Consider the following 20066-nt stretch of genomic DNA (forward strand, 5'->3'; position numbering starts at 1 on the left):
TTCTCACTGACCACCAATGTAAGGAACATTCTTCTCACTGATCATCAATGTAAGGAACATTTTTCCCACTGATCACCAATGTAAGGAACATTCTTCTCACTGATCACCAATGTAAGGGACATTCTTCTCACTGATCATCAATGTAAGGGACATTCTTCCCACTGATCACCATTGTAAGGAACATTCTTCTCACTGATCACCAATGTAAGAAACATTCTTCTCACTGATCATCAATGTAAGGAACATTCTTCCCACTGATCACCAATGTAAGGGACATTCTTCTCACTGATCATCAATGTAAGGGACATTCTTCCCACTGATCACCATTGTAAGGAACATTCTTCTCACTGATCACCAATGTAAGAAACATTCTTCTCACTGATTACCAATGTAAGGAACATTCTTCTCACTGATCACCAATGTAAGGAACATTCTTCTCACTGATCACCAATGTAAGGAACATTCTTCCCACTGATCACCAATGTAAGGAACATTCTTCTCACTGATCACCAATGTAAGGAACATTCTTCCCACTGATCACCAATGTAAGACACATTCTTCTCACTGATCACCAATGTAAGGAACATTCTTCTCACTGATCACCAATGTAAGGAACATTCTTCTCACTGATCACCAATGTAAGGAACATTCTTCCCACTGATCACCAATGTAAGACATATTCTTCTCACTGATCACCAATGTAAGGAACATTCTTCCCACTGATCACCAATGTAAGGAACATTCTTCTCACTGATCACCAATGTAAGGAACATTCTTCTCACTGATCACCAATGTAAGGAACCTTCTTCTCACTGATCACCAATGTAAGGAACATTCTTCTCACTGATCACCAATGTAAGGAACATTCTTCCCACTGATCACCAATGTAAGGAACATTCTTCTCACTGATCACCAATGTAAGGAACATTCTTCTCACTGATCACCAATGTAAGGAACATTCTTTCCACTGATCACCAATGAATTGGTTTTAGTAGTAAAGTGGCCATAACCCTTTGTAGGGCGGCCTTAATTTATTGGGCTTACCAGTTACCTCTGCTTGGCTTGTTCTTCCACATCTAGGGGTTCCCAGGGTTGATACCCAACAACTTGAACTCTGACACAAATAAAGTCCTTTTGAAAGGTTTTATTTTGAAATGATAACTTCCAGTAACACAGTCTCTCATGAGAACAGAGGGCACGGGGTGAAGAACTCAGGCACCTTGAACTGCTGAACTAACAAAGTCTCAGGCTGATACCTAAAACATCCAACCAAGCCTGGTTCTGGCCTGTCATGTGCACTTCACTGTTCACATTACCAGGCAGAACTTCTAATACAGCCCGGCCAGACTGATGTCAAGGCCTACCTACGTAATTAACCCTCAGAACCCCTACTGTTTTGAGGCAAAAACTAAATTTACATGCTTATGACACTTTGTCCAAAATGTCATCCGCTACGGTAGGGGTTCCCCAAAACCTGAAAATTATTTCAAAGGATCCTCTGGGGTAAAAAGATTGAGAAATGCTGCTTTAAAGACTCTACTGTATAAAAAGCAGACCTATATAAATGTGGTTTAGGTTACTGATGTCTTGCATTGTGTTGCAGAGGTCCAATCGTCTACACCGACTTCATGACACAAAGTAAGAAACTATTTCTTCTGTTATTATATATGAGAAAAATGTGCTGTTCATTAATGAGTCCATTGTGGAAGTGGGTGTTGTATTAATTATCTCATCCACATAACACATACAGTAGATACAACAACTAGAAATAGAAATATTTGATATGAGACATTCCAACCACATAATAATACAACAATGGTGATCTACATCCACTCTGGGAAACTCCCTGACACAAGTAGAAGGTGAAGGCAATCTTTTGGTAATTATATTTTATGATAAATAAACACATTGTCATCACTATATATTTGAATTCTCTGAGAAACGTTGATTATAATGTTCTGTCATCTGACATTCCATTTCCCAACTCCATATATGCTGCTACGTCATAAATACTTCATAATTCAACAATTTCTATAGATGATGGCACCATGTCCTCCTTTTCTCTATTAGGGTCCACAGACGTAGCTCACACCAGATCCACACCACAGGAACAGCTGGTAAGATCTCTTGCTGTCGTGAAGCCTCATTGTTGCTTGGCATTACCATCATCATGGGTAGGATCTCACAGAGGTTGGATCTCATAGATGTTGGATGTCATGTTGCTGTATGGAAGTCTCAATATTGGATCTTACTGGTATTATTATGTTTAAGATACCAAACATGTTGGATGACATATTGCAGTAATGAAGCCACAGTGTGGGTTGGTATTAGTATTGTCATTATTGGATACTCTGGTTGGTATGATCATCCTGGTCAGGATTGCACATACTGTATTTTGGATGCCATGTTGCTGTATGGAAGTCTCATTGTTGGTAGATATTATTATGATGGTCAGGGGTTGGCACTGGTATCATCAATGTTGGATGTCATGTTGTGTTATCATCATGTTCAGAATCTCACAAATGTTGGATGCCATTTTGTTGTATTGAAGCCTCATTGTGGGTTGGCATCGGTATCATCTTTGTTGGATGCCATGTTGTGTTATTAAAGCCTTGCCATTGGTTGGTATTATCATGGTCAGGATCTCGCAGATGTTGGATGCCATGGTGCTGTATTGAATCCTCTGTGTTGGGAGATATATTCATCATCCTGGTCAGAATCTCACAGATGTTGGATGCCATGTTGCTGGGTACAGCAAGGTCAGATATGGCCACCATTCTACCTGTCTGTGGGTCCCTCTCACTGCCACACTGCCCTCTCTCCTCCTATGCACTTGGTGCTTTCTGGGAATTTAGGAGATGACACACCTGCAGACATTACTGTAAGGTGATGGGATGGCTCTCTTTACCCATGTGTTAGGCCACAACCACATTGTCATTTTAGCAGTGCAATGGGTCATTTGTTTGACTCATATGTCGTGAATAGGGATGAGCTGAACACCCCCCCCCCCCCCCCGTTCGGTTCGCACCAGAACCTTCGAACGGACCTAAAATTCGTACGAACTTTAGAACCCTATTAAAGTCTATGGGACTCAAATGTTCGAAATCAAAAGTGCTAATTTTAAAGGCACACAACACCCACTTTAACTCCTGCAGATGCCTGTATTAGAGAACACCAGCAATAAAGGGTAGATACAGGTGTATACTGTGCTGGAGGCACACAATACCCACTAACTCCTGCAGATGCCTTTATTATAGAACACCAGCAATAAAGGGTAGATACAGGTGTATACTGTGCTGGAGGCACACAACACCCACTAACTCCTGCAGATGCCTGTATTAGAGAACAACAGCAATAAAGGGTAGATACAGGTGTATATTGTGCTGGAGGCACACAACACCCACTAACTCCTGCAGATGCCTGTGTTAGAGAACACCAGCAATAAAGGGTAGATACAGGTGTATACTGTGCTGGAGGCACACTACACCCATTAACTCCTGCAGATGCCTTAATTAAAGAAAAACAGCAATAAAGGGTATATACAGGTGTATACTGTGCTGGAGGCACACAACACCACTTTAACTTTAACCACTTCAATACAGGGCACTTTCACCCCCTTCCTTCCCAGCCCAATTTTCAGCTTTCAGCGCTCTAGCGCTTTCAGTGACAATTGCGCGGTCATGCTACACTGTACCCAAATGAAATTGTTATCATTTTGTTCGCACAAATAGAGCTTTATTTTGGTGGTATTTATTCACGACTCCGTTTTTTTTTTTTTTTGCGATATAAGCGCAAAAAAAGCGGAAATTTGGGAAAAAAACAATATTTTCTTTTTTCTATTTGAAAAGAAATCCAATAAAATCAAATTTTGTCATAAATTTAAGCTAAAATGTATTCTGCTACATGTTTTTGGTAAAAAAAATTCCGTTAAGTGTATAATAATTGGTTTGTGTGATCACGGACATATGTACGCAAATGATCATGTACATATGTGTGCAGGTGATCACGTACATATGTGTGCAGATAATCATTGGGACATGTGATTTTAGTGGGACATATGTGGGGGACATGTTTTTATTATTAGGGACATGTGTTTTTATTATTTGGGGACATGTATGTTTTGGGGACATGTGTGTTTTGGGGACATATGTGGGGACTGTGTTTGTACTGTGTGGTGTGTTGTGTGTTTACACTACACTGATGATCAGTGAGTAAAAAGCTGTAAAAAGCAGCCCATACTCACTGATCACCAGCCGGCTGCAGCGTTCTGCTCTCCTCTCCTCAGCGGTGACTTCCGTGTGAGGAGAGGAGAGCCGATTGCCTAGCAACCGGCTGTTTGTTTACATCACATGACGGCCGTGATTGGACACGGCCGTCATGTGATCAGGAGGGCCAATCACAGAGCCCTCCTGCCGATCTGAGATGTGCCATGTCCGGGTGACACGAGCACATCGGGATCGCGCCGCTGCGCGGGCGCGCGCGCGCGCGATCCCGCTACTCCTGAATGACGTTCCTGAACGTCCTATCAGGATTAGACGGCTCCCACCCGGCCGTATATATGCATTGGCCGGGTGGGAAGTGGTTAAGATGCCTGAGAAAAGAACACACTGTCCCTGCCTATCTAGCTCTTTCCCTGCACGCCGGAAAACACACTACACAAGGCCGCCGCGCTGGCAGCCTTATATAGTGTGGGGCGTGCACTAAACCCCCTGAGCTATAATTGGCCACAGGCATCCTGCCTGTGGCCAATCATGGCTCTCCTCGCTGTCTGCGCTGTGATTGGCCAAGCATGCGGGGTCACAGTGCATGCTTGGCCAATCATGAGCCAGCAATGCACTGCGATGGCATAGTTTGGTGCGAATGGTCCACAAAGTTCTAAATTCGCCGAACAGATGAACGGCCGATGTTCGAGTCGAACACCGAGCTCATCCCTAGTCGTGAAGCTTGCTTCTGGGTTCATGGCAATGCTTTTGGCCCTGACTAATTAGCACTGTTAGGGGGGTGACAGGACCTCTTTACATGGATCACAGAGGCTCATGACAGAGATGAGAGGGGAGAGGAAAATTTTGTGGAATTGTGTGTGATCACCTCAGGAAATTGGTGTGAGCTATAATCTCAGGGGCTGGTGTCCACACTCTGCAGGTCCTTTTAGGGTGAAGGAAAGTGGCAAAGATTGGCCATAGAAGCAGGCAAACAACTATGCAGATTCTCATTCTTCAGTTTATGGGAAGTGCGATGGAGTGTGAGAAGCCCCACACAGTCACTGCTCGTTGTCATCACCTCTATCAAGAGATACAAGCAGAGAACCTGAGAGCAGCCGCTGTGTCCAGGGGTCCGTCGTATGTATTTCATGGTTTGGAGCCCCAGTGAGGCCTCCCTGCCAGATCCCTGCCCTTCCTCGATGATCTGTCCTCTGGGAAAGGACCAGATATGGAATATACAGTAAATTGGCACCTTATTCTCTGGTGCAGAGTTTGACCAGCTTGTTGTCTCAGAGGTTTGCAGTAAGGCCGTCATGTGTTGATTCATCCGGCATCCTCAACCTCATACCACCAAAGGACATTTCCATAGTCCAGGCTCTCCGTACAATGGGAGGATCAGAACCATGAATTCCAGTTTTGAGTTATCACTCGTCCACCAACATGGGACACTCCAGAACTGGACACAGTGGCCTTCAATACCACAAAGGGAAACAACGTCATTGACATTTCTATCTCTGTCACAGTGCTGATGTCCCTAGCTGTCAGTTGTTGTGTCTGGTCAGTGTCAAGTGCTATGTCTGCTCAGCATCGGTCATTGTTTCCTGTCATTGTCAGTCATGGTTTACAGTCAATGTCACTCATCACATTTTCAGCGAAATTTGGCTGTACACAGAGCACACAACTAAATCTCCATTTTCTCTAATAATAATAACATTTCGTCTTATGATATAATGCATCTTACCTAAAAAAAAAAAAAAACCTCATCCAAGTAAACAGACACGACCATCCTTAACCGGTTCCCGACCAGCGCATGCCGATGTACGTTGGCAGAATGGCATGGGCAGGCATATTGGTCCAATTTTTAATGCCGCCCTGCCATCGCGAGCGCACTCGCGTGCTGGTCGGGACCCCCGTGAGTCCGGCCGTGGGCATACCCGCAATCGTCTCACGGGGTGGCCGAACGAGGAAATGCCGTTGTAAACAGCATCTCCCCGCTCTGCCTAGCAACCAGTGACGCTGATCTCTGCTCCATGTGATTGGAGCAGAGGTCAGTGTTCACTAAATTAAAGTCCAGCCCCCCACAGTTAGTAACACACCCCTAGGAACACTTAACCCCTACACTGCCACCCACTGGGTAACCCCTTCACTGCCAGTGTCATTTACACAGGAACCACTGCATTTATATAGCACTGATTGTGCTGGTTTCAGCCAATCACTTCTTACATGGGAAGTGACATCACAGGAAATGACAAACAGCAAAGGGGAGGGCACTCACAGGAAGGGAAAGGGGAGGGGGCGTGCACACGCCCCCTCTTAGTCAGCATGCAGCCCAGCCAATACTGTTCAAAGTAAACAGTGTCTACCATAGTAAGCTCATTCTATTGGTTCTTACAGGCTTCAGACAATCTGCGGGGGACATTGCTACTGGTGTTGTCAACATACGGTACGAGTACACTGACAAGACAGATACCAATGTCCTCTTATTAAAGCAGATATGTATCCAAAAGGGATAGCGTGGCCACACAGAGATAAAATAATATGTTTCTCTAGTTATGTGGACTTCGCTTCTCGAATGCGCATAGTCATTTGAAGGCAAGAAGCCCAGCGCATTGCGCTTGGTACCTACAAACCGACAAACATCCACAGACACAGAGAACATGTCTCAAATCTCATGAGAAGGTTTTCATACTGACCGTTTTTTACCACTGGTCTCGATTCAACCCAAGTGCGCTCTACTAGAGCGCTCCTCGATTAAACCAGACACAGGCAGACAGATGACAATCTATAAAACACACATCCTAGAATAAAATGTTCACATAAATTTTATACAATAAAATTTCCACAACAACATCCAATCAGTCATCCATTATGTCCAGTCAGTGTCAGTCGTTATATCTGGTCAATGTCAGTAGTCTCTGAGCTCTCTGAAGGGTAGCCAGGAGGAAATGCTCTCTGATCAATCAGATCCCGGCTGCCATCCCTCCAGTGGCAGATGGGAGATAAACTGAAATATCTGATTGGTTATTAAAGAGGAAGTAAAGGCTATTAAAAAAAAAAAAGGCAACCTGCAAGGCAAAGGCATAATGAGCTAGTATGCATAGCATACTAGCTCATTATGAATAACTTACCTGAGAACGAAGCCCCCGAAGCGGTCCTCCGTCTTCATCTTCGGCGCTGCCATGTATCCCGGAGTGACTTCCGGGTCTCGCTGCTCTGGCGCTGTGATTCGCCGGAGCCGCGATGACGTCATTCCCGCGCATGCGCACGGGAGCCGACACGAGCGGCATATCGCAGTGATCTGCAGCCGGCTCAGTGCGCATGCGCCGTAGACAGCGGTGCCTGTCTTTCGGTAAATATCTCCTAAACGTGTAGGTTTAGGAGATATTTCTTGGACCTACAGGTAAGCCTTAATCTAGGCTTACCTGTAGGTCAAAGTGGTTTGTAAGGGTTTACAACCACTTTAAAGAAGAATCATTTCCTCCAGGTTTTTAAATGTAATGTGTGATTAATGAGAGGAGTGAGGGGAATATCGAGTCTCTCCATCCTGTGACATCACTTTGTTGCCTTTTTCTTACTTTTAGTGTTCGGACATTTCCCTGTACAGTATGGAGAACCAGCACTATACGTACTTCCAGCACAAAGACATCCGGAGGACGCCAACTTCCCCGTGTTATCAGGAGATGGAGCTATAAAATGTCATACCATAGAGGAAGTGCTGAAACCACAGATATGGCGTCATTCTTCTGTACAGGAAATATTCACTCCGAATAGACTGATAATTCATCTGAAAAAATAAACATGTGGGACGGGGTCATTTTATGTCTTATTTGGTGATCCTTCTGATCGTACCTACAGTAATAGATACACTATAATACCAAAAGTATTGGGAAGCCTGCATTTACACACATATGAACTTTAATGCAGGAATGTACTGGCCATTGGGACTACCGGGAGTTTCCCGGTGGGCCGATGGCTCAGTGGGCCACTCTGATGTAAGGGGGCTGCTGATGGGACACTCTGATGTAAGGGGGCTGCTGATGGGACACTCTGATGTAAGGGGGCTGCTGATGGGACACTCTGATGTAAGGGGGCTGCTGATGGGACACTCTGATGTAAGGGGGCTGCTGATGGGGACACTCTGATGTAAGGGGGTGCTGATGGGACACTCTGTTGTAAGGGGGCTGGTAATGGGACACTCTGATGTAAGGGGGCTGGTGATGGGACACTCTGATGTAAGGGGGCTGGTAATGGGACACTCTGATGTAAGGGGGCTGGTGATGGGACACTCTGATGTAAGGGGGCTGGTGATGGGACACTCTGATGTAAGGGGGCTGGTGATGGGACACTCTGATGTAAGGGGGCTGGTGATGGGACACTCTGTTGTAAGTGGGTGCTGATGGGGACACTCTGATGTAAGGGGGCTGCTGATGGGGACACTCTGATGTAAGGGGGTGCTGATGGGACACTCTGTTGTAAGGGGGCTGGTAATGGGACACTCTGATGTAAGGGGGCTGGTAATGGGACACTCTGATGTAAGGGGGCTGGTGATGGGACACTCTGATGTAAGGGGGCTGGTGATGGGACACTCTGATGTAAGGGGGCTGGTGATGGGACACTCTGATGTAAGGGGGCTGGTGATGGGACACTCTGATGTAAGTGGGTGCTGATGGGACACTGAAAATGTAAGTGGGCCGGTCTGGATGAAGCCCAGGGCCAAATTTCTGTCCCAGTCCAGCCCTGCTTTAATGGCATCCCAGTCTTGGTCCGTAGGGTTCAATATTGAGTTGGCCCACCCTCTGCAGCTATAACAGCTTCAACTCGTCAGGGAAGGCCGTCCACAAGGTTTAGGAGTGTGTCTATGGCCATTCTTCCAGAAGTGCGTTTTTGAGGTCAGGCACTGATGTTGGATTAGAAGGCCTGGCTCAAAGTCTGCGCTCTAATTCATCCCAAAGGTGTTCTATCTGGTTGAGGTCAGGACTCTGTGCAGGCCAGTCAAGTTCCTCCACCCCAAACTCGCTCATCCATGTTTTTATGGACCTTGCACTAGTCCATATCATTTGGTGGAGGGGGGATCATGGTGTGGAGTTGTTTTTTAGGGGTTGGGCTTGGCCCTTTAGTTCCAGTGAAGGAAAAACTTAAGGTGTCAGCATACCAAGACATATTTGACAATTTCATGCTCCCAACTTTGTGGGAACAGTTTGGGGACGGCCCCTTCCTGTTCCAACATGACTGAGCACCAGTGCACAAAGCAAGGTCCATAAAGACATGGATGAGCGAGTTTGGGGAGGAGGATCTTATTTCTGGAGGCCCTAAAAATGTCAGGACAGAACTAATATCCCCCAAATTACCCCTTTTTGGAATGTAGATAGTCCAAGGTATTTAGTATGAGGCATGGCGTGTTTTTGAAAGTTGTACTTTTCTGTCACACTTTTTTGGAAAATTAAGAAATTATTATTATTTTTTAGTTCAGTGTCACCATGTTAACACTGTGCTTTTTTGTAGGAATGATCAGGGATTTCTTTTTCTTTTTCTTTACACTCTTAATGTTTATAAGGAAATTATACAGAACGGCAGTTCCTTGCACTTTAGTTGCGCCACATCCAGTAATTAAAGAACTAGCAAAAAAGAGAACCCCTGTCGGTGGACTTTAAAGGCACGTACAACAAATGAAAAATAGATAGAAAAGCAAAATGTATTGATTAGATTATTATAAAAACATTGCATAGATAAGCGATTTACACAACATGATTTTCAATGGTATAAAGTGCACTAGGCTATAAATCTCGTCACCCTACGCGTTTCGGAGTGCTGAACTTCTCCTTCCTCAGGGGTATAAATATAGCAAAAAGCACATTTAGATCAGAAAAAGACGTTACATAGAAATTCCATGCTGTGTATCATTAAAAAACAACAGGACAGGTCAAACACTGCGAGTGGTCCCCTAATCTCCAAGGTTCCCAAAGTTTTGAATGGTGTCGAGAATGACTCGTAAATTTGTTTGCCACGGGTGGAAAAACCAGATCCCTAAGATCCCCAACTCTGCTGAGTCGGCTGGAGGAGACACTGGGGCAAAATAGCACTCTGCCCTTAAGGATAAAGGGCTTAGGAAAGCATTCGGCCGTTGGTCTGGTGTTCCACAAGCAAGTGCTGCGGAGTGTCCCGTTGGGGGGGGGGGGATGTGTTTAGGGTGGAGCTGCAATGGGAAGGGAAGGATAATCTCCCCATTAGGGATATGGGAACAAAGAAAGACACAATGGTGGTTACCAGTTTATGAGGTATATGTGGAGTCAACTGTGGCCCCTGATGTTGACATTGGGGCCAAATATAATATCCATTACATATAATGCTACAGAAGACTGTCAGAGACTGAAGAGAAGATGGTCAGAGACCGCGGACATACTACAGCGGTGGTTGCAGAGTGGAGTCATGTGTCAGGAAATGGTCAGAGACTCAGGAGGCTGCTAGAAATGACTGCTAATACATATCATAAATGTTCCCACTACTGAGTGCTGGGGCCCGAGAGTCGCACTGAAAACAGTAAAGGGCCACATGTGGACCTCGGGCTGGAGTTTGGGCACCAGGGTTGGAAACACCTTCAATCCACCCCCCCACCCCCCCCCAAAAGAAGGTTGGAGTTATGCTGTGATAAGATATGAGATATACATTACTGAATACAGAACTGGAAATAGTATGATGTAACGAGATCCAAGAGATAGAAAGATACAAATGAAACAAATAAAAGAATTAAAAGTAAATAATAATAAAAAATAAAATTCTCGATCTTCAAGAAAGTTGATGTGTCAGCACCGGGATCCACCGAATAGAAAGACTGAACACCAAGCAAGACAAGTAGAGGAAACACATATTACACCCAGCACAGTGTACACAGCACATACCATACCCAGCACAGTGTACACAGAACATACCACACCCAGCACAGTGTACACAGCACATACCACACCCAGCACAGTGTACACAGCACATACCATACCCAGCACAGTGTACACAGCACATACCATACCCAGCACAGTGTACACAGCACATACCATACCCAGCATAGTGTATACAGCACATACCATACCCAGCATAGTGTATACAGCACATACCACACCCAGCACAGTGTACACAGCACATACTATACCCGACGCAGTGTACACAGCACATACTATACCCAGCATAGTGTACACAGCACATACCATACCCAGCACAGTGTACACAGCACATACTATACCCAGCATAGTGTACACAGCACATACCATACCCAGCACAGTGTACACAGCACATACAATACCCAGCATAGTGTACACAGCACATACCACACCCAGCACAGTGTACACAGCACATACCATACCCAGCACAGTGTACACAGAACATACCATACCCAGCACCGTGTACACAGCACATACCATACCCAGCATAGTGTACACAGCACATACAATACCCAGCATAGTGTACACAGCACATACCACACCCAGCACAGTGTACACAGCACATACCATACCCAGCACAGTGTACACAGAACATACCATACCCAGCACCGTGTACACAGCACATACCATACCCAGCACAGTGTACACAGCACATACCATATCCAGCACAGTGTACACAGCACATACCATACCCAGCATAGTGTACACAGCACATACCATATCCAGCACAGTGTACACAGCACATACCATACCCAGCACAGTGTACACAGCACATACCATATCCAGCACAGTGTACACAGCACATACCATACCCAGCATAGTGTACACAGCACATACAATAACCAGCACAGTGTACACAGAACATACCATACCCAGCACAGTGTACACAGCACATACCATACCCAGCACAGTGTACACAGAACATACCATACCCAGCATAGTGTACACAGCACATACCATACCCAGCATAGTGTACACAGCACATACCATACCCAGCATAGTGTACACAGTACATACCATACCCAGCATAGTGTACACAGCCCATACCATACCCAGCATAGTGTACACAGCACATACCATACCCAGCACAGTGTACACAGCACATATTATACCCAGCACAGTGTACACAGCACATACCATACCCAGCACAGTGTACAGAGCACATACTATAACCGGCACAGTGTACACAGCACATATAATACCCATCACAGTGTACACAGCATACACCATACCCAGCACAGTGTACACAGCACATATCATACACAGCACAGTGTACACAGCAATTATACCCAGCACAGTGTACACAGCACATATCATACACAGCACAGTGTACACAACACATACTATACCCAGCACAGTGTACACAGCACATATAATACCCAGAACAGTGTACACAACACATATCATACTCAGCACAGTGTACACAACACATATCATACTCAGCACAGTGCATCCAGCACAGCACAGTGCATCCAGCACACATCATACCCAGCACAGTGTACACAGCACATATCATACCCAGCACAGTGTACAGCTCTGGGGAGAGGGGCCAACTGCCTCGGCTCCCTGGTACTCAGCAGTTGTTGCCAATACTGGGCAGAGGTTGGTAGCACTCTCCTTTGTTGCCATCACTTCTGCTGGGGACCCCACATAATCCACTACAGCTAATAGTTGGGGAGGGAGTCTTGCTTCCTCCACTCCAAGACTGTGGATCTTACACCGGGGAGGAAGGACGATCACATTCTCTTCCGAACTGTGTATCTGCCCTTGGGGAGATGAGCCGGTTGAAAAGTCAATTAAATCCATGCTTTCTGTAATCTGTGGCTAGGGAGTGAGGATGGCTTCCGGTCCTCCCTGATCCTTGAACTGCTGTTGGGGAGATGATCTGACTGCTCCATCTCCTGTACCCTCATCCAGCTGTTGCATTTCTCCACCCAAACTTTTTCTGTGCAGAAACAGAATCGTCAAGGTGAGTTAACACTTGCTGTACCTGCCATAGGGGCACGGCTTCCATAGCTGCAGGTGGAGGTAGGCAAATAGCTCTGAAATACCGATACTTCAGCCAGTATTTCAGAGCTGTTGACTGGTACCTCCTGATCATCCCAGGCATAGGGAGCCCAGACTTGCAGCTGAGCAGAGTCTAGCAGCTGTCCGTAGACGATCTCCTGATCCCATTCCTGAATGGCAAGAAACTCCAAATCTACCTGTGCCCAAAGCACTACCAAGATGTTCAGCATCCGGTCTCTTTACTCCAAGATTTCCTGTAAATGCCACTCCAGATCATTCCCAAAGTCAGGGTCGAAGGACAACCTTCAGAACAACAGCCCCAAGCCATCGTAGCCTTCCATTGGGCTGTCGTCCGCTGTCACTTATCAGATGCCTGAGGAAGGATTCCCGCGTGGTTCCAAAACGCTGCACTATACCATTTGGTGATCTTTGGTGATTTGGTGATCTTTCTTGAATAAAAACTGTTTGGATGAAATTCATGATCCTTGGTGCTCTGGCAACTATCTAAACCATGGGTGTCCAAACTTTTTTCAAAGAGGGCCAGATTTGATAAAGTGAACATGCACGAGGGCCGACCATTTTGTCTGACATTCTTTGAACCAATAAAATTCGGTCTAAGTGTGTTCGTTCGAACACTAATACACGGCCCAACAAGAATTCTCTTGCCTTTGTGGCTGTGTGTGTTGAAGAGATGAGCTTAGGCGTGTTATTTGGATATTCCGTATTTATTGGCGAATAGCACGCACCTTCACTTTAAGAGGGAAGTTTCAGGACAAAAACTTACAATTTTAAATAACGAACTGTGAAGCAAAATAAGGGTCAGTGTCCATCTGCGCGCCCACCATTGCTGGGAATGTAGCCCCCACCATTGCCAGGAATGCACCCACCATTGCCAGGATTTCACTCACTATTGCCATGAATGCAGCCACCATTAGCCAGGAATGCAGCCAACATTAGCCAGGAATGCAGCCAACATTAGCCAGGAATGCAGCCACCATTTCCAGGATTTCACTCACTATTGCCAGGAATGCAGCCACCATTATTTCATTTAAAAAATATGGCGGACTGGCACACACACGGCCGGATTGTCCGCCAAAATGCGAGTCCGGCGGACAGATTAGAGTGCGAAAATACTTTCTTAGTCCGCCGGACTTTTGGGTAAAAAAAAGTCAGCCGGAGCCCACACACGGGGGGATTGTCTGGCGGACTCAAGTCAAGACTTTTCCACCAGATTGTTTGATCGTGTGTACGAGGCATAAGTCAACCTGTGTCTATTAGGGGCACAGGGTGACCAAGAAAATAATGGACATAAAGAATGTGGCTAGGTTACGTAAAATGGAAAAGTAATATTTATCCACAATATCTCCCAGGAAATATACAAAGATTATTCCTGGCTTGTTTGATTCTGAACTATACATGTTAATTGAAGAAATATACCGTATTTATTGGCGTATAACACGCACCCCAAGTTTAGGAGGGAATTTTAAGGAAAACTTACATTTAAATGCCCATCAATGCAGCCTTGTCCAGTGTCATTTGCAGCCTTGTCAGTGTCACTGCAGTTTAAACAGGGCGCTGCCGAGATACACAGAGCTGGTCCTGTGTACCTCGGCTCCTCTCAGCTCCTCTCGGCTCCTCACACAGTCCTGCCCTATGATGGACATAACACAGGTCCAATGGCGGGACTGGGTGTGAATGTGAGCGGAGCCGAGAGGAGCCGAGCGCCACCGAAATACACTGAGCAGAGTGTTATCGGCTAGGCTCTGCTCCACTCACAGTCACGCTCAGTCCCTGTGTTATGTCCATCATAGGGCGGGATTGGGCGTGACTGTGAGTGGAGCCGAGCCTAGCCGAGTACACGCCCATAAATGCGGTATATGAAGGGCGCAAAGGGAACAATAAATGTATTAAATAAATCATAAACAATGCGTATCTAATTAGTAAAGTGCACAATAAAATGAACCATCAAAAATGTCCATAATAAACATGTGCGATCAAATCTTCTTGTGTCTACTCCAACACCGTGTCTACTCCGACACACTTGATGCAAGTTGATATATGCAGTGGAGAGATGTTATAAGATGAAGATACCGACATTCATTAGCCGCATAGTGGATGGTGATTCAGCTTCCTCCGTACATGATTGCTTGATTGGAATGGGATACGTGAAGGAGATACAGCAATGAATTAAGGATTCCTTTCTAAAAGTCATACTTTGTGGTCACTTTGTAGCCGAGGTGATCTGGTGAGTGCATTTCTTTTATCACTTCGGGTGAAACACTTTTTTTAGCAAGTTTATTGAAGCCCGTTTGCACTTTATTATAATCTGCATAATATGCATAAAGTGCAAACGGGCTTCAATAAACTTGCTAAAAAAAAGTGCTTTACCCGAAGTGATAAAAGAAATGCACTCACCAGATCACCTCGGCCACAAAGTGACCACAAAGCATGACTTTTAGAAAGGAATCCTTAATTCATTGCTGTATCTCCTTCACGTATCCCATTCCAATCAAGCAATCATGTATGGAGGAAGCTGAATCACAATACACTATGGGGCTAATGAATGTCGGTATCTTCATCTTATAACATCTCTCCACTGCATATATCAACTTGCATCAAGTGTGTGTGTGAAAAAGCTCCACAACAAAGAGCCACAGAAGGCAAGATATAGTATAATACCGCTTATGTTTTATTGCTTAAAAAGAACACTTACATAGTTGTTTTGCTTGCGTCTATCTATTAAGGTTACTCTGTGGTATAACAAGGAAGCTGAGACTTCTGCAGTGTGTAAATGTGTTTTTACTATATTTTATGTGCTGTAAATTCAAAACTATTGCAATATTAGGAATACAATACAAGACTGACAGATATCTATAATAAGCAAAATGCCTAGAAAAAGAACAGCCTATGGTCTCTAACTACAAATACATTTAAAAGTTACTTATCTTCTGTTACTGTATGTTCGTGATCTCCATTGGCAATGATTCTTCTTGGAGACCAGGCTTTGTTCTTCTATCATAAGTGGCTTCTTTTGATCTTAAAGCATGATGATGATGATGATCTCTTAGCTTATGCCTGAATCCTCCTTTTATGTGTCAGGCTGTTTCAGGGGCGGATCCAGGGGGGGGGAAACGGGTCAATTGCCCCCTCCGAGAATACCGGCAAAGCCGGTTCCGCGGGTCCAATCGCGGCCGGTTCCGCGGGTACCCGCGGGCCGGTTCCGCGGGTACCCGCGGGCCGGTTCCGCGGGTCCAATCGCGGCCGGTTCCGCGGGTACCAGCGGGCCGGTTCCGCGGGTCCAATCGCGGCCGGTTCCGCGGGTACCCGCGCTGAGTGGATGGGTGAGGGGGGGGGGCAGCTGGGCAGCTTAGGAGGGCTGCTGGCCAATCAGGAAGCCAGCAGGCAGGGGAGCAGGGAGATGACATCATCTCTCACTGCCCTGCATCCCTCCAGTCCCGCCCTCACTGTGTAGGAAGCTGTGTGCAGCAGAGAGATTGCATCATCTCTCTGCTGCCTATCTTCACTCTGGGACCCAACAAAAGACCACCTTAGCAGAAAAGTGACACAGTAGGTGACAATCCGCAATGTGTGGCAGGCTTCGTGGCAAGTGGCAATCCGCAATGTGTGGCAGGCTTCGTGGCAAGTGGCAATCCGCAATGTGTGGCAGACTACGTGGCAAGTGGCAATCCACAATGTGTGGCAGACTACGTGGCAAGTGGCAATCCGCAATGTGTGGCAGACTACGTGGCAAGGGGCAATCCACAATGTGTGGCAGACTACGTGGCAAGTGGCAATCCGCAATGTGTGGCAGACTACGTGGCAAGTGGCAATCCACAATGTGTGGCAGACTACGTGGCAAGTGGCAATCCACAATGTGTGGCAGACTACGTGGCAAGTGGCAATTCGCAATGTGTGGCAGGTGACGTGGCAAGTGACAATCCGCAATGTGTGGCAGGTGACGTGGCAAGTGGCAATCCGCAATGTGTGGCAGGCAACGTGGCAAGTGACAATCCGCAATGTGTGGCAGGTGACGTGGCAAGTGGCAATCCGCAATGTGTGGCAGGCAACGTGGCAAGTGACAATCCGCAATGTGTGGCAGGTGACGTGGCAAGTGACAATCCCCAATGTGTGGCAGGTGACGTGGCAAGTGGCAATCCACAATGTGTGGCAGGCAATGTGGCAAGTGACAATCCGCAATGTGTGGCAGGTGACGTGGCAAGTGGCAATCCGCAATGTGTGGCAGGCTACGTGGCGATCCGCATCTGGTGGCAGGCGACGTGGCAAGTGACAATCCGCAATGTGTGGCAGGTGACGTGGCAAGTGACAATCCGCAATGTGTGGCAGGCTACGTTGCAAGTGGCAATCCGCAATGTGTGGCAGGCTACGTGGCAAGTGACAATCCACATTTGGTGGCAGGCGACATGGCAAGTGACATCCTCAGGGCTCCCACTGATTCTGCATTATGGTGAGATGAACCATTTAATTTTATATTACAATGTATTAATAGAAATAATGCGCTTCAATTATCCTGACACCATAACAACCATGGTGCCGTAATGATTGAAGCGCAAATACCAGCCATTTCCCATATAAATTGCCCCCAAAAAAACATATTTTATAGCAGTGCCCCTCCCGAGACTAGACTCTGGATCCGCCCCTGGGCTGTTTACCATAGTTACCAAACAACAGAAAACATACCTGTTTACTGTAGCTGTAGAAACAATGTAGCTGTTGAAAACTGTCAATTGAATACAACAATGATATCTATGTAAACCATTGTCTACTCAAACCAAGATAGTAATCTAAGCCCTTGTACACACAATGTCCGATCGAACCGTGTTGTTGGATAATCTGACCGCGTGTGGGCTCCATCGGACTGTTTACGTCGGAATATCCGACCGACAAAGTTTTAGAGCTAGGCTATGAAATTTTCCGACAACATGGTCCGATGGGACTTTGTCCTATCGTTTGTAGAGAATTCCGATCGGACAAAGTGCCACGCATGCTCAGATCAAATTCCTAGACCAAAGCTATTGGCTACTAGCCTGAAGGTAGTCCCGTCGTAACTAAATAACATCACCACGTTCTAAACTATCGGATTTTCCGACAACTTTGTCTGACCGTGTGTATGCAACAAGTTTCGGACGGATTTTGTTGTCGGAATGTCCGACCATGTGTACAAGGGCTAACAGTCATTCTTTCAGTTTGAGAGGTGAAAGAATCTCAAACAAGTAATGTCTTACTTGTTTACTGTAGCTATAGAGACAATAGCCTGTTGAAAAACTGTCAATTGAATACAACAATGGTATCTAACCCCATTGTATGAAAACACCATTTGTTTGAGAAATCTACTCAAGCCAAAAAACTGACAGTAATCTGACCAACTCACTATTGTAATATTGTCCCATGTATCCTATGTCTGATTAATATAAAAAAAAAAATCATATTTTTAACAAACGCAACACAATAGTCCAGCATGGGATCACAAACAATCCGCTCAAGGGGAAGCAGAAGCCGGTCCGACGCTGTTATAAAACTCGCAATATGCGCGGTGCATCTCACCTGTGGTTGTAGGTGTCAGGCCTCGCTTCTGTGCATTTCGCTCTAGAGCGCGCGTCAACAGGAAGGGGGTCTGACTCCGTTTTCTCTGAGCCTAAATGCCAGCAAAATGGCCGCGATTGGTCAGGATCATTAACAATGCTTTGCATAGGCAAAAACGATAAAAAGTTTTTGAACTCAGCAAAAAAAAAAAACAACAAATAAAAGGCAGATTCTGCTTACCCCTAGGGCGTTTACAATCACTTAATATAGTACATCACAAATACTTTTTAATACATATTTAAAACAAAAATATCAAAACCGCTCCAAGCTGAATACAGCCTTAGGAGATGATCCTAGCTAATAGTTATGCAGACAGTCTCATAGAATATGAACATGAGGGAAAAGGGGGTATTACTAGTACCGTGGTTGGATTTAATTAAAATCTAAAAAATAGAATTAAATAAAATTAAATGAATGCAAATGGAAAAATGTATTACAAAACATTATACCACAGGTATTGCGAATACACAAATCGCCCTCTAGCGGACATGAGTGATATCACAATCCATATATCCAAATAGCTGTGCAGGGGACAGGGTTGCCCATACCCAGCCACATGGATATAAAAGAGCACTCGATAGACAACTTGCTTCATCTCTCAAAATCTTGTTGATTTCTGCTGTGTAATCCAATTTCTTTCAAAACCACATTGTACAATAATTCAGTATAGTTTTATCTATTATATTCATTCACATACACTTATATGTCGTACACTTTCAGATCTCTCTATTACTTATGGTATCGTTGTTTAATAGCGCTACACTTTTTATCCCCACATATACTCAATTTGTCACATTGTAATGTTAGCTGCGGTTTGTTCACAATTTTTTGGTAAGCGCAGTAATTTCCCTACGTACATATATACTGCAATGACCACTGTGCTGGGTATTGGTGTATCCTGCTATGACCACTGTGCTAGGTATGGGTGTGTCCTGCTATTACCACTGTGTTGAGTATTGGTGTGAGCTGCTCTGACCATTGTGCTGGGTATTGGCGTGTACTACTATGACCACTGTGCTAGGTATTGGTGTGAGCTGCTATGACCACTGTGCTAGGTAATGGTGTGTCCTGCTATGACCACTGTGCTGGGTATTGGTGTGCCCTGCTATGACCACTGTGTTGGGTAATGGTGTGTCCTGCTATGACCACTGTGTTGGGTAATGGTGTGCCCTGCTATGACCACTGTGTTGGGTAATGGTGTATCCTGCTATGACCACTGTGTTGTGTAATGGTGTGTCCTGCTATGACCACTGTGCTAGGTATTGGTGTGTCCTGCTATTACCACTGTGCTGAGTATTGGTGTGAGCTGCTCTGACCATTGTGCTGG

General features: G+C 45.5%; 1 protein-coding gene across 2 annotated transcripts in view; it reads left to right on the forward strand.

Moving 5' to 3' along the window:
• Positions 1-8016, forward strand: part of LOC143926951 (natural cytotoxicity triggering receptor 3-like) — a 33618-nt gene extending 25602 nt beyond the window's left edge. The window contains exons 4-6 of one of the 2 annotated variants that reach the window (XR_013262162.1): positions 1604-1638; positions 2071-2117; positions 7784-8016. Coding sequence is in view for 1 of the 2 variants with exons in the window: in XM_077450981.1 (XP_077307107.1) it covers positions 1604-1632 (29 nt within the window). In the remaining variant the exon portion in view is untranslated. The remainder of the gene's footprint in view (positions 1-1603; positions 1639-2070; positions 2118-7783) is intronic. The other variant, XM_077450981.1, reaches the window with a different exon arrangement.
• Positions 8017-20066: the final 12050 nt, after the last annotated feature.

This window comes from Lithobates pipiens, unplaced genomic scaffold (genome assembly GCF_037356315.1).
Source record: "Lithobates pipiens isolate NorthernLeopardFrog02 unplaced genomic scaffold, aLitPip1_a1.2 Scaffold_23, whole genome shotgun sequence".
In the NCBI taxonomy this organism is placed as follows: domain Eukaryota; kingdom Metazoa; phylum Chordata; class Amphibia; order Anura; family Ranidae; genus Lithobates; species Lithobates pipiens.